This window comes from Phasianus colchicus, chromosome 6, assembly GCF_987193195.1.
Source record: "Phasianus colchicus chromosome 6, bPhaCol1.hap1.1, whole genome shotgun sequence".
Classification (NCBI taxonomy): Eukaryota; Metazoa; Chordata; class Aves; order Galliformes; family Phasianidae; genus Phasianus; species Phasianus colchicus.
Window position 1 is genome coordinate 47,080,500 of NC_143441.1, and position 26,823 is coordinate 47,107,322.

General features: G+C 43.3%; 1 protein-coding gene across 4 annotated transcripts in view; it reads left to right on the top strand.

Moving 5' to 3' along the window:
- PRKAG2 (protein kinase AMP-activated non-catalytic subunit gamma 2) overlaps window positions 1-26,823 on the top strand; it is a 189,874-nt gene that overhangs the window by 49,496 nt on the left and 113,555 nt on the right. For 2 of the 4 annotated variants that reach the window (XM_031607884.2, XM_090143167.1), the window contains exons 2-3: window positions 11,671-11,742; window positions 21,552-21,831. In XM_031607884.2, coding sequence (XP_031463744.1) covers window positions 11,671-11,742; window positions 21,552-21,831 — 352 coding nt within the window. Of the gene's footprint in view, window positions 1-11,670; window positions 11,743-21,551; window positions 21,910-26,823 lie in introns of those variants that run through there. The other 2 variants (XM_090143168.1, XM_090143170.1) reach the window with 2 other exon arrangements.

Consider the following 26,823-nt stretch of genomic DNA (forward strand, 5'->3'; position numbering starts at 1 on the left):
TGCGTGGCTCTCGGGTATTTTGGTTTTTTTCATCTTGTTTTGTCTCTTTTGTATGCATGGCTGGCACAGGGCTGCTGTCCTGTTTTTACAGCATTTAGTTACAATAGATATTTCAAGGCCGAACAAAATGTTCTTTTATGTAGTTAAAGAATGCAGCCGGGGTTTTTTCCTTGCATAACTTTTCCTTAATGTTTTGGAAAGAGAGATTATCTTTTTGGGGTGTTTATTTAATTTCAGTCTGAAACCGTCTGCTCTCTGCATCCTGCAATGCCTGTTTTCTCATCCTCATCATCTCAGAGCATCCTGAACTGCTGTGCAACCCCTTGCTGTGGCTAGGCATTGCAAACCCCAAATTGCAGCTTTTTGGTAGGCTCGTCGATCGGAGCTTCTATTTGCTGTTTGCCTGTCTTTTCATGTGATATTTGACTCTATGTCAGGGTAAAACTACGTACTGCAGCCTTCACATGTTCCTTTTGCATTTTTCCCTTTCTGCTGCCAGACCTAATGCTGAGCTCACTGCAATCCATGGGCCTGTGAATGAATGAATGTCCAATAGTGATGATGGCTCTTTCTTGGGATCAGATGCAAAGCTTTGGGTGCCCTGTTAGCAAGGTGATGGGAGGGTTTCAGTGAAGGGTAACTGGAATTTATGCTGGTATAAGATATAGGAGATTTTTCAGCTCCTCTCTGCTGTGCTTGTTGGTCCCTGTGGTGTAGCTGTTCTTGTGGACCACATTTCAGCTGCACAGAGTGGGATGGATTAGGGTGCCTGCTCTGGGGGAGAGATTTCAGCTTTGTCTGTGTATGGGAAGGAGTCAGGACTCCAGCAGAGACTGCTCTGGCTCTGGGAGATGAGAAATCTGAAGTTGGGAGTTGGGGCCTGGAGCATCAGTGGGAAGAGAGAGTGATTGGCAGGAGGATTAAACGGATCCTGCTGACACAGGGCCAGCCCACTGCGTTTCAAGTGCCGATGGATTGAAAGGGAGGCAGCAGGAAAGCCAGCCCACAGGGACTGTGCTGCTCCTCTTTTCTGTACGGGGTTACTGAGGGTGGAATGAAAAGGTACTCATCCTGAAAAATGACACAATTTGAAATACAGGCTAAAACCACAGGAAAAACAAACAAACAACCATTAATCTGTACCAGGATGTCTTACAGCCATCAGGAAGAAATCAGGAGAATACAAAGCGATATTGTTGTAAACCTTTAAAGGTAAATCACAGAGCTGGTGGAAGGCACCTGCAAGCACAATTTGCTGCGGGCTGTATGCAGAGCAGGGCTTTCCATTGGGAAGAGCAGACCCTGTGCCATTTGGGCACGTTCCATCACCTGAGTCGCTCCAGCACTGAGCTGATTTAAAAGGCAAGAAATAATAAATCATCTGAATTTACGAGAACCAGCAGTTAGAGAGCTTGTTATGTATATGCACACAGAAAATGACTATATATGTGTTCACCATATATACTCTCATATATGAGAGCACGCACTATATGTGAGTAAAACCAGAAGAGATGCCCTGTGAGGTGAGCTCTGCCACTTCCAGTCCCTGGAGGCCACAGTCAGCAGTGACAGTCTGCTTCTGTTTCTGACTGCAGGAGCTAATGCTTTTGCTTGTAGAACTGGTATGTTTTGGTAAACCTATCCTCTCGCTCTGATGTAAGAGATGCTTTTCTAATTGGTATTTAACTGCTTATAATGACTGTGGGCAGTAAAATTTCCATCCGAATGAAACTCAAAAGAGGTGTTACTGAAGCACGCATTTGAATGCTTACTGATGTAAGCATACTTAATATGTACAGATAGAAATTATCATTTTTAATGAGAAAAATAACCAGTATACCTTCAGGACCCTATTGCTCACATTAACTTAATTTTTGCTACTGTTGTCTCTCTATAAAAATAGAAAGCCAAGCAAAAATAACAAATGTTATTCTGAGTCAAGGTTTTCTGCTTGTGGTTTTAATTCACCTTGAGAAACAAATGGTGTACTTCTCTTTGCTTAGTTTTGTTTCCTACTCCACTGCTCATCTCTTCAATGGGAGGATTTTGGTGAAGCCCCGTGGCACAGTGAGTGGCCCAGATGGGCTGAGCTGCAGGCAGAGGCTCTCCCAATGCCCCTGGCAGAGCCTGGGTCGCTGATCCCAAAGGGAGGTTTATTTTGTTGTGAAAACTGCATTGGGACTGTCTGCCACGTGTCTTGAAGCAACAGCCGTGTATCAAACAGCCCCAGCCGTGCCAGGCTGGCACTCTGTCCATCTGTCACCATGGTCAGGGAGCCCTACTAACATGGAAACGTGTCCTGCGCTCTCTAGGCAGGACCAAATGCTTTCTGAAACATGGTTGTGTACCAACTGCCAGCCAAACCAAATGCAAATTTGCCTGTTTTGGCTGACCGGTGTCTGCTGGGTTTAGAAAACAGTACATCGGGCAGAAACAACTTTCTGGGAACACAGGTGTGGAAATATCATACTTAAGTTGTGGATTGATTTATCTGCATATAAGAGTGTTTTCTGGTTGTTTCTCCACAGCGGATTCAGACAGGTCCATTGTAACCATCGTGCTTCATGGGTGCGTGAGGATTTAGATGGTTGAAGTCTGAATACTTATTAAAGGAGCCAGAAATGAATATAGCTCACTTCTAAGGGGTCTTTCCTGCACTGGGAAGCCATAGACCTTGAAAGAAGCCCGCAGCTCATTTGGGGAGACCTCAGTTTAAAATGTTAGCATTGCATGTATGGTAATTAGAAATACACTTTTGAGTAACACTTAGAAATACTAACAGAGAGTAGGACCTCATCGTGCTACCTGTTGTGTATGGATGCCTACAGTGTGTCTAGACTGCGGGAAGAGACGTGATTGAAGCTTGCCTTAAATTAGCCCGGCTGAGTCCTGACAGCCGTACAGCAGCAGGAGCGAGGAGCTCCAAGTGAGCTAAATTGCTGGAGTATTTACTCAGCCTCCCATGGGGATTTTACAGCCTACGCTCACTGGGTGTTGTCATGGCTACCCTTGTGTCGGAGCGGGGTGAAAGCGAGCTGGCTGATGCCACACTTGTGATTGCCATGCAGACGTGCCTGTGCTACGATGGAGCTCCTGTTGTGAGGCTTCTCAGCAGAGGGTGGTGGGCATGGAATAGGCTGCGCAGGGCAACGGGCACTGCCCCAATGCCAGAGCTCATGGGACACAGCTCTGAGATACGGGGCTGGGTTTGGGTGCTGCTGTGTGGAGCTGGGGGTTGGACTTGGTGATCCTTATGGTTCCCTCCTGCTCAGGTTCCATCCAGCTCAGGATGTTGTGTAAGTCTGGAACTGGATATGCAGGTTGTAATGAAGTTTGGATTCTCACAGAATGAACGATTTCATGTCATTTGTTGCTATTGAATGGCACCACTAACCAGGAAAAAATAAGAGAGGTACCAGTTCAATGTCTGCAGCTCTCAGCTCAAAGCGTATGGTGGGACTGAAGGACACACAAGCTGATTTTAAGGCAGAGTATCACACTGTGACTGTGACAATCTTTTCTGTATTGTCTCTGAGAATTTGATCTTCCTTCTGTCCTTGAGGGCTTTTTATGTTGCCAGCTTCAGCAAATTGTATGAGGAGCTCAGGGGGTGGAGAATAAAGTCATCCATTCTTTTGGGAAAAGGAAAACAAATAATCTATCCTATGAAATTAAGCATCCTGTATATAATGGTCTCTTTCTACGTGTGGTGCTAAAACTAAAACAAAAGCTGTAGCAAAGCGACTGCACATTTTGTAGATTGGATTTTTTTTTTTTTCTGCTGCTACAGAATCACAAAGGAGAATAGAGCAGGAGAACAAATGGGGAATCTTCTCTTGCCATTGGTTCCATGTGCTGTCCCCTCTGAGCTCCCATTCTGGTCTCCAGTACACCAGGCATGGAGCCATTCTGTTCTTCCTTTCTTTTCCTCATTTTCTGCTTCTACTTTTTTTCTTTTTTTTTTTTTTTTTTGGCTGAGGCCTACTTGATCTGAGTACATCCCTCCCTCACCTGACTTTCCTGCTAAAAGCTTTCTTCTTGTTGTTAAGAGTATCCACAATTATTAACTGAAAACAAAAGGAAGCAGTAGGCACCTGTCTTCCTGAATGCACTGAGCTGCAAAAAATAGTTGTAGTTCATGCATTTATGGCAGGGATTTTCTGCCTGCTGTGAATGTCACTTCTTAAAGTCATATATATGCAAGGGAGAACCCAGCAAGTCTTGCTCAGGCAAGGCCATCAGCTGGAGGCTTTCAATTCTGATTTTGTTTTGTTTCCCTCTTGCTTTCATGGTTTTCTAAGAGATCTAGCCTACAGAAATCGGGAGAAACATTCAACTGCAGTGACTTTTTATATGTAGTGCAGAGATGATTTACTGGGCTCTTGATGGTCCTTGCACTGAATCCATTCAGATTGCCCCCATGCTATAGCGTGTCTCAAGTGTTTTCATTGCATTATGGCAAAATCATCCTTTGTTTGCTGTGGTTCTGCTATTTTACTGTGGCTGACGTTCTGTTTTTTAGAAAATGCGCGCTTTTCTCTGCAATACCTTGGAATCCTTTGTTGTGTTTATGTAAGTACTGGAAAGCAATTCTGTTGGCACGGAGTACATGCCATCTGAAGGGTAACATTTGCAGTCTCTTGCTGCCTCTCCCCATAGCGGTGTCTCATTTGGTTGTTATTTAATTCCCTCGTCATTCATCTGATCACGTTCACCAGGTCTGAGGTATGTTGTCTTCTGCTTTCACTTTGTCTGTCTTAACTTGTTCTTCTTGAAGGAAATGTCTCAATGGAGAAGGTTGCCTGAGCACCCAGGAAGGGGCTTAACAAAGAGTCTGTATCCAGCAGGGATTGCAGAGCACGGGGGTGATGTTCAGTCCGCTCCCCAGTCGGTACACAGCTCCATACGTGTAAATCAGGCTGCAATATTTAAAAGCAACCACTTTCTCCCACAGGCTGGGAATACTTGGGAGCTTGCTGCTGCAGGCATTGTATATGGATTGCGGTGTCACAGAGAACATTGAGAATTTCTTTTTCCCCATTGACTTGCTTTCTCTGCTCTTCTCTCAGCCTTTCTCTCTCTCTTTATGGGCTGTGATTTACTGCTCAGAGGACAGCAGTGTTTCTGTCCCCTCTAAGCTCTGCATGCTGTGCACAGGATGGGGCACCAGGCAGAAGTGGCTGCATCCCACCCCAGGTCCATGTACTGCAGCCTACACTCGGCTGCTTTGCAAAGGCTGAATCCTGGCAGGAGAGCATAGGCTTGAAAGAAAATTTCATTTTTTCCATGAACAGCACAGGAATGTGTTCTTGCAATTGAAGCCTTACACTGAGAGACAAACAAAAACCAGTCCATGGGCTCTTGACAGTGTTTTTAGAGGAATCTTGTCTACAGCCTCGGAAGGAAAGGTGCATTTTCTGTAGGCTGCTGGAGCTTAATGACCATTGAGAGCTTTAGAAGAGTGTGCTGCAGACTGCCAGTTTGCCATGATCAGGGTAGCTCAGCTTGGACAGCTTTTTTGAGGAAACTATTAAGGAATTATTGGTTTCATTGCTCTCTTTATTCCCTTACCTGGGAAATTCTTAGTGTCAGCAGCTCTTTCAGACCAAATAGTGACAATTTGAACCATCAACTCACGGATGAGAAATGGAGAAAAGTAGCTCCAGTAGCTCTTTAGTTCTTGGCATATCTGTTGTCACACATGAAACTGCCAAGTTTTTTTATATAGGACATTGAATAATCACCAGATGGATGGCGATTTTCACTTACTGGGTTCTGTGCTGGAGTTCAGCCAGCAATAAATCCCTAACTTTTTAGATCGTGCCTCTTTGGGACTGAATATTTCCATTTCACCCAGGCAGGTCATTTATTTATTTTGATTAATTTAAAAAAATTAGGGTGATTTATGCTTTGTTATTTCAAGTCTGGTGCTTTATCCACTTAGACATTGGTGCGTGTGCAACTCCTCCTGCACAATCACCCACCTGACTCCTGGACCACGCTGCCTCTGGCACCATTGTGCTGCACACAAACTCAAGTATCTGTATTTCATTTCTATCATCTCAAACCATCCAGGTCCACTTGATTGTTCTTTTTAAATGTGAACAGCCTTAAAACGAATAGCACACAAATACATTGCAATTGCCCTATGAAGTACAAAGCTGGCTTGCACAAATCTAACCAGCTTTGTACATCTGTTACTGCCCACTCCCATTGAGTCATACTGAGACTTAGTCACCAGCATCTTATGCCTCACAGTGCGATTTATGTCTCTTTCTCCAAAACACATACTGCAGTTTTGATGGCATGGGGGAGGGAGAAAAGCAAAGCAATGAGCAACCTACTCTTAAAGGAATAAAGCAATGTAGCAAGTCCTATTATATGCTACTGTGCCTATTACATCAAAACAACAAAATCAAAAGGACAGAAATTCCTGTATGTGTCAGTTTTGAATAATTCTTTGTGCAATAATTGAGTGATCTGATATAAATCCTCAAAGGCTTTTACACAGGATTGTTCTGAAAAAGGTAATTTTCAATTCAGTCAGTGCTGCCAAGTTACGTACCCTATTCCATAGAGTTCAAGCTTTGGATTCTATTCACAGCCTATTAGCATATGCAGTATATTTACTATTCAGAGTTCTACATAGGCTTGTAATAGGTACAAACCAAGGTTGATCTAAAAAAAAATCTGCTGGTGCACAGATTGAGCTGAAAGAAGCAGTTCACAACTAACATGAATAAATATTGTGACTTTCTTTGTCCTTTTAGGACAGCTGACATGCTCATGGCTCAGTAACATCAGCAGAGGAGGAGATCCTGAGAGCGCTGTAAAGATGTGGTGCTGAGGTGTGAAATTTTTAGCAATACTTTGTGAGATCAGGGATCTCACCAGCACTCTTTGCTTAATTTCTCAATATCTTGTTTTATTTATTTTATCAAAGGAGCTACCTCCCCATATTAGAAAGCTGTCTTAGTAAAATGCCACCTTCTGCTTGATTTACATTGCAGGCATGTCTGTAATGTCTGGCAGGCATGTCACATCCTTAAGTTCAGTGCAACACCAACACACACACAGCAGTTATTGAAACAGAAGAATGATGTCTTACAGCCGACACCATCAATGATCAGAACTGCGTGCTACTGATGCCTATACCAGGATTCTGGAGATGTCAGCAGAAGTGCTCAGCCTTCCAGCAGGAACAGGCCATGGTGTTGCCGTGAAGCCATCCCAACCTGAGGCACCTCTGAACTACACCAAAGTCTTGGCCATGGCCTTGGGGCAGGGACCCACCACCACAGATGTGAGCAGACATGTTGCGTGGCCATGTCTGTTGTTTGGAAGGCCTGGCAGCAGGGAGCTGTGTGTGAAATAGTCTTTTAATACCCACCCCTGGAATTCCAGACGACTGCTGGTTGGGGCCATAAAAATGTCTTACTCCCACCCAAAACACCTCGGAAATGGGTCTGTGACTTGTAAATCCCCGCACACCCCGGAGTGCCTGGCTGGCTCCTTGGCTTCAGCTATTACAGAGGAGCTTTAGTAGCCTGGCTGCCAAAATAGCCTTGAAACAAAACCATAATAAAAAAGAATCCTTTTTATTCTATGTTGTTTACTGGATTCAAGGCTTTAGTGGTCTGTTACTTAAGCTTGCTGCCTCTGCAACAGAACTGCTGGAAACTCTTTTCTGACACCGAGGTCTCCAGCTGCAGCAGCATCCAGAGCAGTGTGTCTGGGCAGGCTTTGTTGGCAGGAATTCTCCCTGGTAAGGAAAGAAACAGGGAAACTGACTGGAAAAGGTGAAAAATAACTTAGCCAACCAGGTCTTGCTCCTGTTGCTATTTGGCTACGTTTTGCAAGCCAATATATTTGCTTTCCATATCCTAAAGTGTGGTTTTCTTCCTTGTTCTCCAGAGCAGTTCTGAGAAGAAGATTTTGTTTTGTTTTGTTTTCCCAAGATAGCAATTAACAAAACTTTTATTCTTCTTTTCACACCGTTCCAAGTATTGTGATATGAGGGCTCTCTCAGGAAAAAGAGGACTCAGGAAGGAATGATGCAGCACTGTGTGTGTCTGAATATTAACTTGAAGCAGCTTTATGGATGTAAAGTCTATCTAAACTGCTCAAGAGTTCATTTTTTCTAAGGGGGTGGCAGGATTGATGTCTGATAGTTGGCCTGCACTGGGCAGTGTGAAGGTCATGCTGAGCAACATGAGCACACCAGGAAAGGCATCAAAATTGTACAAAACAAGCTTTGCATTGCCTTTATTTCAGGTTAGCATCACTGGGAGCTGCAGTTGCTGGTGGCCTTCCTTCCTTACAAAGATAACCGTAGACTTTGATCCCAGCAGAAGTTTTCTATCCCAGGATGTGGTGCAGAACTGATGGATACAGGGAGTGATGCAACTCATTCTTCAGCCAGGGCTTTGTAGTATCAAATGAGAAGTTCTCTTCCCCTACCATCACATCAAAGAATTTCTTTGGCAAGAGATTTTTAATATCTGCCCAGAGCCATGTGATTTCCTAGGGCACTTATATAAAGCAAGGAGAGGGCTATTGGAGAATATCCACACCAGCTTTTTCTAAGAGTGAGAAAGCTGTCCAGTAATGGTTTAAATCCCAGGTAAATGGCAGAGCAAGTCTAATAGGTGCATCAGCTGGAAGCAGATCAGAGCAGACAGATAAGCACTGAGAGCTAGGGCCACACTACTGACCTGTAAAGAAGAACCACAGGTGTTTTGCAACACTTGGAAAAGTTTTCAATATTTTCAACTCTTTGAAAGAGCAAATAACAGCAGGACAAGGGGAAATAATTTTAAGGTGAAGGAGGGAGGATTTAGGTTGGATAGCAGGGGGAAGTTCTTTACCAAGAGAGTGGTGAGGTGCTGGAACAGGCTGGCCAGAGAGGTTGTGGATGCCCCATCCCTGGAGATGTTCAAGGCCAGATGGATGGGGCCCTGGGCAGCCTGGTCTGGTATTAGATATGGAGGTTGGTGGCCCTACATGCAGTGGGGGTGTTGGAGTTCCATGAGCCATGTGGTCCCTTCCAACCCAAGTCATTTTGTGATTCTGTGAACACATTTGAAACTCTTCTTATCTTTTCTTTCTTTCTTTCTTTCTTTCTTTTTTTTTTAAGAGGTATTGTATCATCAACCTTGTAGCTGCATATGTTTCTGAATGAAGAGCAATAAAAGTAAGAAATAGATATCTGGCCTGTCTTCTTCAGAGATTAATATAAAGAAAAAACAAGCATGCAGTTATTTCCTTGTTTAACCAAGTGGTTGGAACTAAGAGAGCAGTGTTTGTAGCTCAGCTTTTCATCTACCCATTCTTTCCTGCAGTAACTGCAGTCCCAAGAGAAAGTAGAAGATGAAGAAACTGTCAGGTAGCAGCTGCAATTATAGGCTTTATCAGAGCACTCAAAGTTATCATGCTGTTTAAAATGTTCTCCAGCAGACTAAGAGGGGTCTTGTGCTGTCCTGCCGGGTTCTGGTATAGCTCCAGTCATTTCTGCTTAGAAGTAGAGATCTCCTATTTCAAAAATCTCCTGCATTTGAAAACAGATGAAGAAAGCACACCTCCATGGTATCTAACAGTTACAAATTAGAATAAAGTCATCAGGTAGGTTTCATGATACTTTTAGGCTCTAAGGTAGCATGTATCCATTTACCAAGAGAGTGGTGAGGTGCTGGAACAGGCTGCCCAGAGAGGCTGTGGATGCCCCATCCCTGGAGATGTTGAAGTAAAAAAAGCTTGGAATTGTAACTGGCAGCTGAAATTTAGCTCATTGGAAAATAATTCTGCCTGCCTACCTCTTCCTGTTTTTGAAAGCTTCTGCTCAGAAGTGAAGTTATGGTTTCATTCCCAGCTGTTCCAGGCTTTTTGGACAGCTTTGTCTACTGTAATTGCTAGGTATATGTCCCTTCAAATTCCACTTTCTTCTCCCAGGCTTCAGCCTTCCCAAGCTGCAGGTTTCCCCTCTGCAAATTAAAAAAGTAATAATACAGGGACGCTAACATGTGGAGCTCAGAAGAGATTATTTGCTTGATTTATTGCATGGAAAATGACTTAGCACACATCAAATTCCAGCTTCTTCACTACCAAAGATGGGTAGAGGAAAATGTTGGTAAATCCTTTGGCTAAATTAAAGTAAACACAAAGGGATGTGTTTTTGTGTAACTTTCCATTCGGCTCTTAAACTTCTTCACAGAGATGTATTATTTAAGTCTTGCAGTAATATATTAAGTACGAATATACTAATTCATGTATTGACAATGTTTATAAACACTGCTTATGGCTGATTAATTTTATTGGAGCATGTAAGTCATTTTGCTCTTAATTAATGGTAGGAATAAGCAGATTAATACAGAAGTGCTTAAGGTCCTGTGGTGCCAGGGTTAGCCTCTGTCAAATCTTGATAGCAGTGAAAACAAAAGCTGAAATTGATCAACTCTTCCTTTGGTTTTGAGATGTTTGCTTACATTTCCATTTCCACTGAACATGACACAAAACACACGTCAATGTGTGGCGATGAGAGTGATATTATACAGCTCCATTGGTGCTTTGAATTTGTATGAGTAGAGCTTAGAGCACACTGATATGGCATGGATGCTTTGGTTTGTGGCCTAGGGACTCAAGGCCAGTTTGGCCAAGTGAGGTTGCTTTTCTTTTTCCCTTTCCAGCTTGGCATGACTTACTCCCACATGCTTCGCTTCCAGTAATTCAACATTTTGTTCCTTATTTTTGTTGTTTGTTATGTAACTAGAATGTTTTCAAACATTTGCAAGGATTATGCCTGAATTATACACATTTTTGAGCAGTTTGGATTTAGTATGATTATACAATGTGATGTGATTAGACTCGTGGCTGTTCTGAATTCTGAAGGCCTTTGGCAAGCAAGCCTTGCAGACATCCCAGGCTGTGCTAATTTTTAATTAAGCTCTATTTAATCTCAAATTAGGTTTATGTGAAATTGCTATTTATTTTTGAACAGTTTTAAATGAGATGCAGATGTGGTGGTAGAGAAGCACTGAATTTAAAGGGTGATGCTTTGCACCAGGCAGGTTCTGCACAGGGCATGTTTTCCTTAACACTGAGATCAAGGTTTGGGATTCAAGTCTCAGTTCTTCAGCATACAGTGCTGCCAACCCCTGCTTGTGCTCATAGAGTTACTCATTATCTACTTTTCTGATCAAACAGATGCTAAACTTGACACTAACACAGAAAACTTCATTAGGAGCCCTAAAAATCCCATGACTGGGACATGAGGTAGCATAAACAGAACAGACGGCAGGAGGTAGAACATAATTGCAACTTGTTTTTGTTAGTTAAAGATGAGCATGTGTGCTTCTTTCATGGCTTTGTTTCTGTTAGTAGCACAGAACAGGGGGCTCCTCTCTGCCTTGTGAAAATGGGTTGGTTACTCCATGCCTTTTGATAGTGATGCACTGGGAGTGCTTCTAAGGGCTCTCTATTCACAAGTTTCTTAAATCTGTTCTCCTTGCCATGTGAGGAGAAATGTCAGATCCCGTGTTACCCTTTCCAGCAGTAGCTATGGGTAAAGCAGCAGGCTCTTTGGAGGTAGAACTGTGGGCTACAGACATGGAATGCTCTGATAGAAGGAAGTAATCATTATGATAGGTCATCATTTTTTCTTCTCTCTCCCATCAGGATCTCAGCTCTTTTGCCATGCCATTCTTGGACGGTGATGTGGAGAACGCAGACAAAAATGCTTCTCGCAAGGTAGGATATTTCCAAACCTCCACCTTCACTGTAGTTGCTGAGTCCCTTGGTGATAGCCACAATTCCTTGGAAAAGTCTCAGACTTTTAATCTTTCCTGCCATTTAACCACTGAAAGTGATATTCTCAGGCAAACACTGTGACTTCTGCAGGCCTTATCATGACAGTGCTTAATGCTATCACCTGCAAAGAACGATAACCTCAGTTCCTTTAGATACCGGAGGTGTGTTGTATAACACTGTAATTTGATGGAGTGATATTGGATTACTGTATTCTCAGGAAAACAGCTACTAAAAAGTGTGGTGTTGCTACAGAAGTGCAGTGCCTCATGTTCCTGGCCTCATAATTTTCACAGAGCTTTGACATATGAGTTGATCTGCTAAACGCAGATGTCCTGCCAACCAAGTTACAGACTTGGTGACGAGAGATACCCTTCTGAACAATAGTAGATATCTCAAAAGTTAATCTGTAGTTACACAGCAGACTTGTGGCAATATTTACAAGGATATGGACCTTTCTGTAGGGAGGCCATTTGTCAGTGAGTCTGCAGTTATAGTTCAAGGCAGGTGAAACAATAAATATCTCCTTGGTGAAGCTAATCTGCATCTAGAATGATAATAAGTTAACTGCTGACAGTGTGCATCTCTATGACTTTGCACCTTGTGGCAAAGTTGTTTTTAAAAAAAAAAACTTCTGCAATCCGTCAGTAACTGAATATGTTTATAACATTGGCCTTGTTCTTTTCTGTACTGGACCTTTTAGGGCTGTGATGTAGGAGTCACTGACAAACACAGGGCAATTCCTGTAGATGCCAGGGAAGCTAAAATACAGTGTTACCAAAACGCTCTTGTTTGGTGGGTCTGAATAAAGTGGCCAATATGATGACATGCTGAAAGAGTGCAGGTGTTCCTAACTGGATTTTTCCCAGGGAAAGGTGAAGAGGCTATATGAATCTTGATCCTGAAGAAGAAGATATATCAAAGCTTGTCTTGCTCACATGTAGTATTTTGTGATACTGTTAAACAAGTTCAGTTTTACCATTTATGAACTCCTTGTTTTGTCTCTTACCAGTCTTGGAACAGTTTCTTAATGAGTGGTTTTCTTGGGAAAAACTGGAAGAACATTAAAGTAGTCACCCCCTTTTGCAGTTTCATAGAATCATAGAATGGCTTGGGTTGGAAGGGACCACAAGGATCATCAAGCTCCAACTCCTTGCCACATGCAGGGCTACCAACCTCCATATCTAATACCAGACCAGGCTGCCCAGGGCCCCATCCAACCTGGTCTTGAACACCTCCAAGGATGGGGCATCCACAGCCTCTCTGGGCAGCCTGTGCCAGCACCTTTCCACTCACTTTGTGAAGAACCTCCCCTTGACATTGAATCTAAACCCTCCCATCCTGAGCTTAAAACCATTCCCCCAATGTTTTTTGTGAATGCTGTTTGTTTTTTTTCCCCAAAACTTGGATCAAGTTCTGCATGTGGGAGTGTGGATTTTGAAATAACAGTGCAACTGGGGCTTCCATCCAAAATGGTTTATTTATCTGACATGTAAGGCCTTTTACCATTTTGTTGCACGTGTTGAACAGAACTCACTTCAGACTAGCTGACAGTGCCCAATTTCCAATCAGAAACAGATCATCAAATAAAATTTATTGCAGCTCATCTTAAATAGCATTTTTCTCCTTAATGTGAAGGATGGGATCTTTGTAGTTAGTAATTGATGGCCACCATCAGATTGCAATATCTTATTTAATTTAAAAGTTTTCCAGGTCCTGCTGGTGCAGTATAAAGAAGTTCCCAGTTTTTACTGTTGTCCTTCATGTAGAGTGGGTTTCCTTTGTCCAAGTCTGAAATCACAAAGTGTTGTGTACCTTTTGTACACCGTAAGTCAGTATTTCATCAGCACCATGACTTTTCCATTCACCAGTAGTTTTGGAGACTGGCAGTTAATCAGGGACATCCCTCTTCCTTCACTGAACTCTTCTGTCAGATGGGCTATATGTCAAGTCAGAGAAGAGTAGCTCACAGCCTGCCTTTCTGATCTGCCATTAATTTAGTACCACTGATCTTTGTAAAAACCTTTTAGAAATTGTATTAACATTTTTCACAAGGATTCTCAGCACTTCAGTGTGTGAGTGCCTCTCAATCATTATCCTGTGACAGTAATCCTCACTTTGCAGCCAGGAAACTTAAGTGCGGAATTACTTGTTCAGATTCACATAGGAATTTTTTGACAGAGGTGGGAATGTGTCACATATTTCCTCAAGTTCAGCCTTAATCACTTCTCACTGCCATGGTTATTATTATAACCGATGTATTTTTCTTTCCTTTATGACCTGAAGGAAGGAGGGGGGCAGAGGTGGTTTTGACCTTCCTCTGTTGAAGGCAGACTCTTGCACAGAATGTTTGGCACAATGTGATGCAGCACATCTTGTGTCAGCTGCAGGTATTCTGAGACTTTTTGTTGCCTCACGAAGTGCTTTAATACTTGTGGTGGCTTTGTCTAGAATAACTGGTATTGCTGATTGCCCCATATTCAAACTGAGACTCTCCAGAAATTGCATGAATCCTTGAAGGAGGAATGGCCTCAACGGGATCATTATGAGATGTTTGTTATAAGCTATAGATGGAAGCTTGAAAAAGAAGTATGCATTGGCTGTTCTCTGCATGGTGAAGAAGTGGATGAGATGTTTATCTTATGTGATAATGGCAGCTCTATCTCATGAATGGCTTAAGTGTGCGTGAGATGGAAGACGCTACAGCTAAACCCCAGCAACTCTGATAAAACAGCTCTGAACAGATTGGCAGGGCTTTCTGTGACCAACTAGTGCTAATTTTGAATAAATCTTGGAGCAGAGATGAGGTTGCAAAAGATTGGGAAAAAAGCAATTATTTTGTTAATATTTACAATATCTGCAATTAGGATAATTTGCAGATTTGTCAGCGTGACATTACTCCTGGGTAAAACAGTGAAATATCTAATGTTGGATAGTTAATGATGCTATTATAGTAGACTCATTTTGATTGGAATTAATGGCAAACAGTTCTTAGTGAGCAAATTTGGGTTTTCAAGGAGATTATAAATTTGGTTGGAAAATGTAATGGTGTTGGTGTCCTGTATATAAAAAAGAAGCACAAGACATTTAGATTTAAGGAAGTGGATTGAAGCTGAACAGACATGGGAGCCTATTAAAGCCTGGATGATTAAATGAGTTGGGACTCATCAGTGGAAAATTTTGTTTCTAGGCAGGGAAAACATCGTGTTGTTATACTGTCTGATACTTTATCAGTAACTTGAAAGAAATACAGACTCATTACTGATACAGGGGGGAGAAAGTAATAAATTCTGAGCAGGAAACTCTTCGGTGCAAAATGACCTGAGTCACTAAAACACATTTTGCAAGTAGTTCAGGTTGTCCAAATGGAGCAGTTGCACCTGGGAGCAGACCTGGGTGTTTGGAAAGTCTGCCACAAAGCTTGGTTAGATTTTGAGAATAGCTGTAGATAATCAGCTGTATGTGGATTCTGGATGTGACACCGTGGCTGAAGGATTACTTTGGTTTTTGGATGTGCAAACAAAGGAATAAGGCAAAACATAGGCTTTGTTATGACTGCATTTGTCATCATCCCACAGTGCTGCTGCCAGTAATGCAGGACGGTGCTGATGGGTTCAGACGAGCACTTTGTCCTGGTTCTGCTCCCAGCATTGTTTTTGTTTTGTGCAGTGACTCATAAACGGTGGAACAGGGAGAAGAAGCAAAAAATACCCTATTTTTACCCCCTTTCTCCTTCGCTGGGTAACAAATCTCCTTTTGATCTCTTTTTTCTCAGCTTTTAATTATCCATTTCTTTGTGATCAGTGAGCTGGCCTCAGCAGGAAGGACAGGCAGTGTGTCCCAAGCAGACAGGGGGCACCAGCAGTGGATGCAATGAGGCTCAGAATGAGGACATAAGTGACAACTGCTGCACGGCCCTGCACTGCTTTGCCAGAAACACTTTGCATTAGGAAATGGAGCCTGGAGCCATCCTGCTCTCACCTGGAGTCAAACCTGCTCTTCCCTCCTTGCCCTGCTTCTGCCTTTGAGCAGACCTGCTTGCTGTGGGAAACCTAATCCCAACCCTACAGCCATGCCAGGCACTCCGAGCCTGCCAGATCAGCCAGCCGCATCCCATTGTATTTTAATTTGGGAAGTGTCATTGGGCTTTAATTTTGGGAAGTGACATCTCTGATCCTGTAAAACACGTTGTCATCTCAATTGTTCTTGCTCATGCAGAACCGAGGGAACTAATGGGGTGAATGTAACCACATGGTGCCCAGGAGAGTAAGTCCTTCATTACCTTTTGGTCTAACGAAGTCAGCTCTTGTGATTCTGTGAGCTCTTTTATTCCACCATAATAAAGGAATCATCCAATTAAGTTTATTAAAGGGCTTCTTTGTTGAGATTCAGCACAAGGGCAAGAAATAAGTGCAGACATCTATCTCGTGTGTCGTCCTTAATTGTGCTTACTGTCCCTGACAAGGGTGGTGGGACGTGATTTTTGCCTTCTGGATTTTTCCAACCAAAGAAGCAATATTAAGGTGAAATAAATCACTGCTTAAAAGCATAAAAAACTCAAATGCTTCATAAGTATCCTAACTACTTAGAGCTGGAGAAAAAGGAGCAGAGCTCAGTTGCATTTAATAACTTTTATGTAAATTCAGAAACATTTTGAAGCTTTTAGACGGTTTAGCTTGAGCCCATTCACATTCCAGACAGGTTTTAATTTGGTCTGTTCTGAAAATGAATCTAAATTCCCCAGCGACTGAATCAGAGATGGAGATTTTTGAGGGATACTGAGCTGTGTAAGTCCCATGGCAGACAAGAAGGAATCACTGCAGGAGTTGGTCAACACAAACAGGAAAGATGGCACATCCAAGGAGAGAAGAATTTGTCCAAATTTGGAAGAAAAGTGGAAATCCAAGGAAGTGCCTTATCTTCATGTTTCTTGAAGCAGGTAATGAAGGAATCCTCTGAAGAAGGCTGTGTACCTATGAAAGGGCCTGGGGAGATGGCTGCAGTGAGGTGCTGCAAGGGATGAGGACAGAAGCAGGGTTCCTTGGCTCTGGCACAGTCCACCTATTAGTGGTTGGTCTTCTCAGCACAGCTCATTTATTTTTCTGTCCACGTCTCTTTGGCAGGACTCTTCTCTTCCTTGCGGTTAAGAAATCCTTAAATTTTAAGTTGTCAGCACAAATGCCTTCTTATAGAGGGCTACACTTTGCAAAACAGAAGAGGGATTGGATTTTCAACACAAAGCATGGGAAAGAAAAGGGCAATGTGGAGAAGATTTGTGTGTATGAGTGAGAAGAGGCAGGAGTGAGATGGATTTTGTGTGGGTGATGAGAGAATGGTTTGCAGTGAAGTGTAAATAGTTTGGTCTCAGTGCACTGCAGTGGGGATTACCATATGGTAGTGATTAAATGTGATGTGTTTTAATGTATCTTGTAAAGCAAGATGAAGAATTGCAAGTTAGGTGAGAAAACAGTTGAAGTTTTCTCACAGTTTGAAGAAGAAGGGAAAGATGCCAGGCTATTGTCAAAAAGAAGACTGTTGGGTGGAGGGACAGGAAAATCTGGATGATCTTCAGGACAGGTAATTCTTAACAGCACGAGATGCATGGTTGTACACCTGGAATGCAACTAGAGTAGCAGTATGTAATCTAAGGGTTGTGGTCCAGAATGGGCTTAGGCACAGTCCTGCTGTAGAGCCAGATTCTCGTACCCACTGAAGCAGAGTGGCCATGTGCAGTCTGGTTTACGCTGGGATTTTGTCATTGAGGAGTACACTGAAAAATGACAATGAGAAATGAAGATGCAGATCTGCTGGTCCATCAGTGGAAGGCTCTGAGTCATTCATGTGCATTGCTGTGAGAAGGGAAGAGGAGGTTAGGAAGAGAGCCGTGCACCCAGGTGAGATGACCAAGGAACTATGAGGATGCTGCTTCCTGAGATGGAATCTTCCAGAGCTGTCCAGCTCAGGCAGGTACCAAGCTATCGCTTTACATTTCATTCAGGAAATTGAAAGCGGGTCTCCTAGATATAAAGGAGTCTAAGGCACCTCTCATTTTATTGCTTTATTTTCAACAGCAGCCAATTCTAGATATATTTTAGGAGCCTGACAAAGATCATTCAGTTTGTAAAACAGAGCAGTTTCTCCATGGTCCCCAGCTGAGGATCCTTTTGTGCTACAGAGATGGCAGCCTTGCAGCATTTTTGTCTATATTTACTCAGCACTATGTAAGGTAACTGGGTTAACCTTGAACAACCACAGCAGCTCATACAATGTACCATGGGTGTCTGCTTGGCTGCCCAGCCTCCCTGGGGAACGGATTGACATAGCTAGGGTTGCATTTGCACTCATGTGTTCTTTTATTACACTCCTGCTGATGTAGCTTTATTCCAGCATCTCCATTCCCTGCAGACCTATGCTCAGAAGTTGACTTTTCCTTGTGCCCACCTGTCTGTCATAGCTTCAGGGAATGAACCCAAAACACATGAAGAATAGGCTGATGATCCATCTAGCTGTGCAGCCTTCCTCCAGGACTCCTGCTGGAGTCATCGTGCAGATGCTGCATGGGTTGCTACAGTTTATTCCACAGCAGAGATTCTTCTGCATTCCCAGCTGCTGCATGGACATCAGTCATCTTTTAAAACTCGCAACCATTGGCTTCAATTAAGATTCCAAGACAGAAATACTAATATAACTCCCAAAGCAAAATCATAAGTATTTATCCTCTTTGTTGGTGGGTGTAACCTGTGTGTAATTAATGTGTGGAACAGCTGCAGAAGAATTTGTTGTAGTAATTTCCTTTCATTTAGTAGCATGCAGATGTGTATTTAGCAGCATGCCCCTGGTGCTCTAGCAATTAACTAATTCATCTGCCTGGCACGATAGAGAGAAAGTAGTGGGTTGTGATTGCAGCAAAAGAAAACATCCTGCTGCTTCTGCTCAGAATTGGAGAACGATTTGCTCCATGTCTGGCTTGTGCGTGCAGAATACTGATGTTATTTGGCAAATCGTTTCTTGAGGATGCGAGGACAGCAGGGACTTTTGAAGGGTCTCCTACTGGTGTTTTGTTATTACCAAGTAAGCATGCAAAAAAGATGCATGAAATATTAAAGGTGGCACCAGAAGGACATCCTTCTCTTAGCTTTACAACTTCTATGGCTTGTCAGTTTAGGAAAAAATGATAATGAAATTACATTCTTGGAAATAGTCTGAAATTACAGAGGTAGCACCGGATTTATATTGCAATTAAAATGAACTTGAAAACATACTTCTTGCTCCCAACTTTCAGGCAGTAGATTTGGCAGCAGATCTGGTTGCATTGCAGTGAGTGGAGGTGCTGCCGCACTGCACGGTTGTTTTGTGGGCTGCACAGCTGGGCAGAGAACACTGTGTAGGTAGTCTCAGGTGATTTACAGATGCTGTTTTAAGAAAGTTAATGAGCTTTCATGAAGAAGTTTCTCTTAGGGGCTATTTACCTGTAACAAAAGTGGAGTTTATTAATTTATTTATAGTCTGTTAATTATTCCAGGTCTCACTTGAGGGACTGTGCTCGATTCTTCTTGATTCACCATGAGATGGTGTTTGTGCCAGAGGACGTGGGGTGGCACTGAAGGAGATTTGCAAGCCAAAGTGACCTGTGTTTCATGATATTGATCCCAACCCCTCCAAATTAAGACTCAGAATGGAGTCAAGGCGTTGACTGAGCAAGAGCGTGTCTTTATTAAAAGATGGCAGAGTGAGAGTGGAAAAGAAAAGAGAAGAAAAAGAGACACTGTATTTTCTTCTCTGATGAATACTGTCAAGAGTCTGTTGTTGCTTCTGGTACCCAGTGCTTTAGTTAGAATTGATTTATCCTTTCCAAAAATTTCCCCTCAAGGGCAACTACTCCTATAGTCCTTCTGCAAAGGCAAAGGTAGTAAGAAATAAATATGCAAGGATAAAAAGCAGCTGAGCGTCTTGCCAGACATCTCCATGCTCCAGCTGCTGACCCAGGCTGCTGGTGTCCATCTCTCAGACCAAATGCCACCAGCCTTTCAGGTTGGAAATTTTCCCAAGTGAGGAACCGCTGCAGGCCCTTCTGTGGTTTCCACACAGCAAGACCCATCCCAGCTTTCATCTTTTCTTTCATCTGAGGGCCATGAATATGATCAAGAGGCTGAAGCCTCTCCTACAAGGAAAGGCTAAGGGAACTTGGCTTGTTTGGCTTGCAGAAGAGAAGGCTCGGTGAGACCTCATTGCAGCCTTCCTGTACTTGAAGAGAGTTTAAAGACAGGAGGAGGTGACTTTTTACATGGTCTAATAGTGGTGGGACAAAGGGGAATGGCATTAAACTAACAGAGGAAACATTTTGGTTAGATGTAAGGAAGAAATATTTTACTCAGAGTGGTGAGGCAGTGGAACAGGCTGCCAAGAAAGCTGTGGATGCCCCATCCCTGGAGGTGCTCAAGGCCAAGTTGGATGGGGCACTGGGCAGCCTGGTCCCATGGAGGGCAGCCAGCCCACTGCACGGAGTTTGGAATTTGATGATCTTTGAGGTGTCTTCCAACCTAAGGCATTCTATGTTTCTGTGATTCTAATAAATATATTATTTTCCCTACCATTCCTCCCATGGCAGCAACACACTTACCCAGCTTCACTGACATATAATGTGCACCTAGCAGACAGCAGTTGTTTAATGCTCCATACATACATGCATCCCTTTTGCTTTGCATATTGGGAGCAAGGAGCAAGCATGCAAAGGACTCAAACCCCATCACACCTCATGCAGAAGGCAGCGTGCTGTGCCCATGGGCACGTGAGCCATGGCCTTTGCTTCCACTTTCACTGAAGACCTGAAACCCACTGTCACTGATCCCCAGGAACAGGACCCTTAATTCATGAGAAATGACCCCAGCTAAAAAGGAAGTTTTGTGCCCATAGAAGTATTTTGTGCATCCAGGAGGAAATAAACTCTGCATATAGTGCAGGTCTTGGCCAATCCCACAATGGTGTAGGCTTCTGTTAATTGCATGTGGGAATAACTTCATCTTTGCTTCTTTTTTTTGGTTTGTTTTTCTGGGCTTTTCCCCTTCACCTCTCTAGGTGAACCTGCACAGTGCAGTGCTGTGTTGTGAGTAGATACTCATGCTAGCTGTAAAGTCAGCACAGGTCACTTAAGAGACAGAGCTGTTAGAAAGGTCATGCCCAAGCTGGAGGCTGGGCTAATTATCTGTAACAGTGCCACTCTAGAATGGTTGCTCTATTCTGGGACTAGAGTTTAAACCCCTATGGCAGTGTCCAGCGCTGAGAACTCATGCTCTCTGCTGTGCCTCATTGTGCAATAGAGAATTCAGTACTACAGATGGATGCTTAAATGCAGAATGGAGGCTTCAGGGTGCTGTGTTAGCTTAAAGGAGGTCATTCATTGCCCTTAATAAATTTATTGCCACCCACTTTTCAGTTTTCTGGGGAAGGAATGGGAATGTGCTGCAAATAAACCTGGTAAAAATTATCCTGCAGTATATGTGTGATAATAAAGTTCATGCACATAGTTTTAAATTCTTGTGAAATTCAAGACATCTTTAACAGCAATGAGCCCAGTGAGGTGGCACACAAACATCTACATGGCAGTGCAGGCTGACACTGGGGAAGGTCTGGCTAACCCAAAGCTGGAATAAATAGAAGTGACCGTGTTGAGACAAGCTCTGAAATGCTAATGGCACAAACTGAATTGAATTAATGGTGATTTCTCTTTTTTTTCTTTTTTCTCTCCTCCTCAGGTGGAAGAAAGCTACTCTGCAGGCAGTCCTTCGAAAGGCATTTTCTCAAAAGGGCTCCAGAACCGACCTTCCAGCCCTGTTTCTGCCCCTGTGAGATCCAAACATAGCCCTGGCTCACCCAAAACTGTCTTCCCCTTCCCCTACCAGGAGTCTCCCCCACGCTCCCCACGTCGAATGAGCTTCAGTGGGATCTTCAGGTCCTCCTCCAAAGAGTCCTCCCCCAGTTCTAACCCGTCTACCTCTCCTGGGGGCATCAAGTTTTTCTCCAGATCAAGAAAAAGTAAGAAATTGCTCATGTTATTTCAGGAAGATACACAGTACCTCTGGGCTTGGCCCATTCTTTACCTGCGGTAGTGAAGTAAGTGCAGATGAGGCATGTGCTAATTGTTCGTTATCGCTTTCACTGACTGTGTTTGGGGTTTTGTCTGGCAAGTAGGGAATGACTTCTCCAGGACACCTATACAGGGCTGAGGAGGGAAATCACGCATCAGAATTTTGCTTAGAAATCCTGCTTCTGTGGCACAGGCAGTTTCCAAGCAGTTTCATCAAGGCTGGTTGGACATCAGCTCCCAGGCTCAAGAGGAGTGGGAGCAGTCATGGGGCTTGGGGTGGAGATGGGCACAGAGAGGATGTTGCCTTGAGAGCTCAAGGAGGTTTGCTATGGTAAACTCCACAGAGAATCATCTCATTTTTGGGTGAAAAAGGGGCCTTGACTCGATAGTTATAAATGATATGTTTCCAATCAAATGACCACTAAGGGAGTTGTTTGGGCTGCTCTGCTAGAATATGAAATCATTCTTGACCTCCATGGTTCAGAGCAGTTGCCTGCTTTGTATTAGGAACAAATTTGGCTTCTTCAACAGCCCATGCGCCAATACAACATTTCTACAACTCAGAAATAAGGAAAGCTGAGAAAAGGTTTTGATTTCAATACTTTCTTGTTGAATGAAGATTCCCAGTGCCAATCTACAAAGAATCTACAAAAAGTTGTGGCTGCTCTGCACTGGGGACAGTGGCTGTAAGAGGAGGATTTGGTTATAGGGGAAAGAGAGGAATGACTTGGTGCCACTGAGGTTGTTGGTTTGTCAGAACACAGTGTGTTTTCCTTTCAGGGAACAGAAGAAATAGCTTAAAGGTAATTTTTTGGCAAACCTTCTGAGACAACGTAGGGACAGAATTAATGATGCACATACCCAAGTTTGACTGAGTGTTTACTGCAATGTATTGATAGCTTTCTGTGACTTACAAACTGTGAAGAGGCACTTCCTTTTTCTTCAGCAAAATTTCTCTTTAAAATGTAGGTTTTAATCAGAACAAAGAATTTTTTCATTACTTTTGTGTGCATTGACACAGCTATACAAACCCGTAGTGGATTTTTCTTTTAGTTGACCAGAAGTTCTGCTGCGGCTCAGTTGAGATTGCATCTGTCCCAGTCTTTCCCTCTCTCTGAAGCACCATTAGCAGACTGAAAGAGCCAATGTTTCTGGAGGATTCTGAGTGCACTGCAGGCATCATTTCTGTTCAAGGACATTTTTTCTCCTCTATTTAAAGTTCAAACCCGCTTTTATGCACCTCTCTGTTTCAAGCCTCATAGTAATTAAAGTCCATTTGAGCTCTTTTTGGTAGTCTAGATAGGCTTAAGTGTTGCACAGGCAATAAGCTGCTGATTCAGTGCACCAAGAAGAGCTCTCTGCTTCAAGAATAACAGTGAGACACAGCTCACAGCAAAGCCATCTTGTGACATTTTAACAAAGTAATCCCATCAAATAGCACCATTTAAATTTTATCCTAGCTAGGTACATCAGAATATTAAATAAAGGAATCTTTCAGTAGTCAGCAAAATCCTTTTGATAAGGTCACATCACAGGAACAGGCTTGGAATGGGGCCATGCTATTTTTGAGCCGACGGAAGATCCCCATGAACCGCTGCTCCAGGGAGGGTTGCAAGGAGCTGTGCTGGGTTTGGCTGGGTTTTGTTGTTAAGGCAGAAGGAACTGCCTCTTGTAAGGATGTGATGGTTAAATTGTGTATAAAAACAATAACTTGTCCCATTCTGCAGCTTTTTGAGGAGCAGCATTTCATACCAGGTGCTTTCACATCGTTCAGCTCGCTGATGGAGAGGCTGGTGCAGACACATGTGCCTCACTGTCACATTAAAGCAGGTTTTATTCACACTGTGCTTAACACTGGTTGGTGATGAATTACACTCTTAGGATTTACTGTATTTGATTGATTTGTCTTTAATTGTGTTTAACAAAACCTTTACAGGACTTCACGAAATGTATGAAAGTTAACATTTCTGTTGCATTGTTTAGTTTTTCACAGACCAAACTTTTACATCCTGCTACTTTGCAAAGAAAGAATAACCCTATGTATTATGAAGCACTAACTTAATTGGTTAAGTCCCACTCAAAACAGAGTCTCTGTGTCCTTCGCAGCATTTTCTGAGTGACAAGGGTTCTCAGTGGCTCCTAAGCCCAGAGCCCTCAGCTCTGTGCAGATGCTGTGCTGCAGAGCTCTAAAAGCTAAAGCAACACATGGCTACATGTTTCCCAAGGTATTTGAATGCTTCGATGATCAAAATTGTCACATCCTTTGTGATTAAAATCCCATTTTCTCAAGCAGCTTGGGATAGCTGTGTTAAAAGTGAATGGGTCTTAGGCTGCTTTATTTCTTCTGAAAATGACAGCGTGCTGAAATCACATGGGCTTGCTGTTCTTGCCTGCCCTTGCAGCCGATCAGCTCTTGGCACTGTGTTAGCACTATTAAAATGAAAATTACTTGCATGCTGGGCTGCATTAGCAGGAGCATTGTCAGCTGGCTGAGGGAGGTGATTCCCTTTTGCTTAACACTGCAATGCTGGCTCCAGCACTTGGCTCCACTGTGTGAGAGACAGGGATGTACTGGAGTGAGCCCAGTGAAGGACACTGGGTTGGTCAGGGGCTGGAGCACAGGGGTAAGGAGAAAAAGAAGACATTTTGCTTTCATTAGTTAACTAATGAGGGGCGATGGAGATGGCAGAGCTGGGCATCTCAGGAGCTCACAATGAAGGGACAGGAGGCAGCAAGGGCAGCTGCAGGCAGGCATTAAGAAAAATGTTCTTGGTGAAGGTGACATAGCATCAGAGCAGGGGACCATGGAGATGCCTTCTAGCAAATCTGCACTTTATCCAGGCAATCTACAATGGAAAAAAGCACCGGGTAGAAGTCCACAGGGTTAGTAAGGATTTTTTCCCCAACTTTACCTGAGTTGAATCCATTCTACACCCCTTTTGCCTGTCATCTTGGAGCAGTATGTGTGGGAAGTGTATGCCATCTCTGCTGTAAATAACATCCCCCATCTTTCCTCTGCTTCATCCTCCCACACCTTGTTCAAAACACACACCAACCTGTTACTCTGTGTATTCCTTGTTTTTCTTGGAAGCAACCTCTTCCTAGCTTGTCTTCATTTCAAAGACCATGTGTAGCATTTGCAGTGTTTTCTTTCCCGTGTAGCTGTTCTTTTCCCAGTGAAGGTATTTTGCCATTCAAATACACACAGTTTATATGAACTGTTTGGGTAAGACAAAGTTAGAACAAAAAAGTGATCTGCAGACACAAGAGTTACAACGTTTTCCAGTTTGATGTAAGGGGTTTCATGCAGTTTTTTAATATTTTATTTTGCGTTTTGGTGATAGCCAAAAGCTCATCTTTGGGTCTTTTCCTTTTGATTTATCCCAGTTCAGCATTCGGCCCTAACCTGTTGACTCTGACCTCAAAATCCGTTTGCCTTGAAAAGAAAGATGCCTTCCTGCAAAATGAGCTGCTAGATGTTTGCAGGGAAAGCTTTGTAAGAGCAAACTGGGGGTATCGGTGACCAGTGTCCCACCTTGAAAAGCAGCAGATGCTGCAGCCACCGTGTTCCCTCCTGCAAGGGGCTCAATGTGGTCCTTATTTGGGGGGGGGGTGCACATCCCAAAGCCAGCCGTGTTCTGAGGGCAGAGGTTTGGATGTGGGAGGTGAGGAGCTCACTACCTGGCATTGCCTGCTGCTGAAAGTGTAAGCAAGTGAGCAGCCGTGGAATGCTGAGCAATTGCATTCTGGTTATTTGTAGATGATAAGAAAAAAATGAGCAAACGAGAATTTTCTAATTTTAGAAAAGCACGTGTGACGTGTAGCTGTCACAGAGCTAACACCAGCTCAGCACAGACAAGAACAAAGAGCAAATATGTGGGTGCATGTTCAAGTCTGAAGCGCTGTGAAAAGTAACTCCACAACATTGGTGTTGTGCAGCTGCTGTCCAGCTTGTCGTAGGCTTGCTAGGACACTGCATTAATGGCTCTCAGGACAAGGAATGGTTTTAAGCTCAAGGAGGGGAGATTTAGATTGGATGTCAGGGGGAAGTTCTTTACAGAGAGAGTGGTGAGGTGCTGGAACAGCTGCCCAGAGAGGCTGTGGATGCCCCGTCTCTAGAGGTGTTCAAGGCCAGGTTGGATGGGGCCCTGGGCAACCTGGTCTAGCATTAGATACAGAGGTTGGTGGCCCTGCTTGTGGCAGGGGGTTGGAACTTAGTGATCCTTGGGGTCCCTTCCAATCCAAGCCATTCTATGATTCTATAACAAATAGGCCCTGGTGCTCCAAAGCATTACTGAGTCTTGGCTGTTTAAGCTCTGCTAGCTGTGAGTGCACACCCCGAAACAGAATGCATCTGGTCTCTGGGTGAGATTGCATGAGTAGCTATGAAGCTCAGGGAAACAAGAAGTGGCACAAGTTTTCTCTCAGTACTGCAAACTACGGTGATCTGAAGAAAACGTGGGAGGATGATCTGCACTGCAAGGAAACACAATTCACATTTCATTTTTCCGTGGTTTTGTGTGAGTTTTTTCTTCAGAAACAGTATGTTCTCACTTCAGAAACAAGACATACAAATAAAAGAGGAGAGCATTCTTTCACTGACCAAAAACTAGGGAGCTATCCCTGTAGACATATTAACGTCAAGTACAATGAACATTTTATTAAAAGCACATGGTTGTAGGAAATTTAAGTTATTAGAAATTGAACTTTCTACTGAGGGCTGAACGCTGTCTCTGAAAGGCAGCAGAGCATTTTCCAGACTTGCTTCCCCTTCCAAAAATACCAAGGTGACAGCAGTAATCACAACACATCGATGGCGCTGCCAATTTTGACAGCAAAGGAAATCAATTAAAAGGTTTCCACTGACCTAAAGCTTTGGGCTGTGGTGGACAGAATCAAAACATAAATTAGCTCAGGATTAAAGGTTGTTTAATGAATAC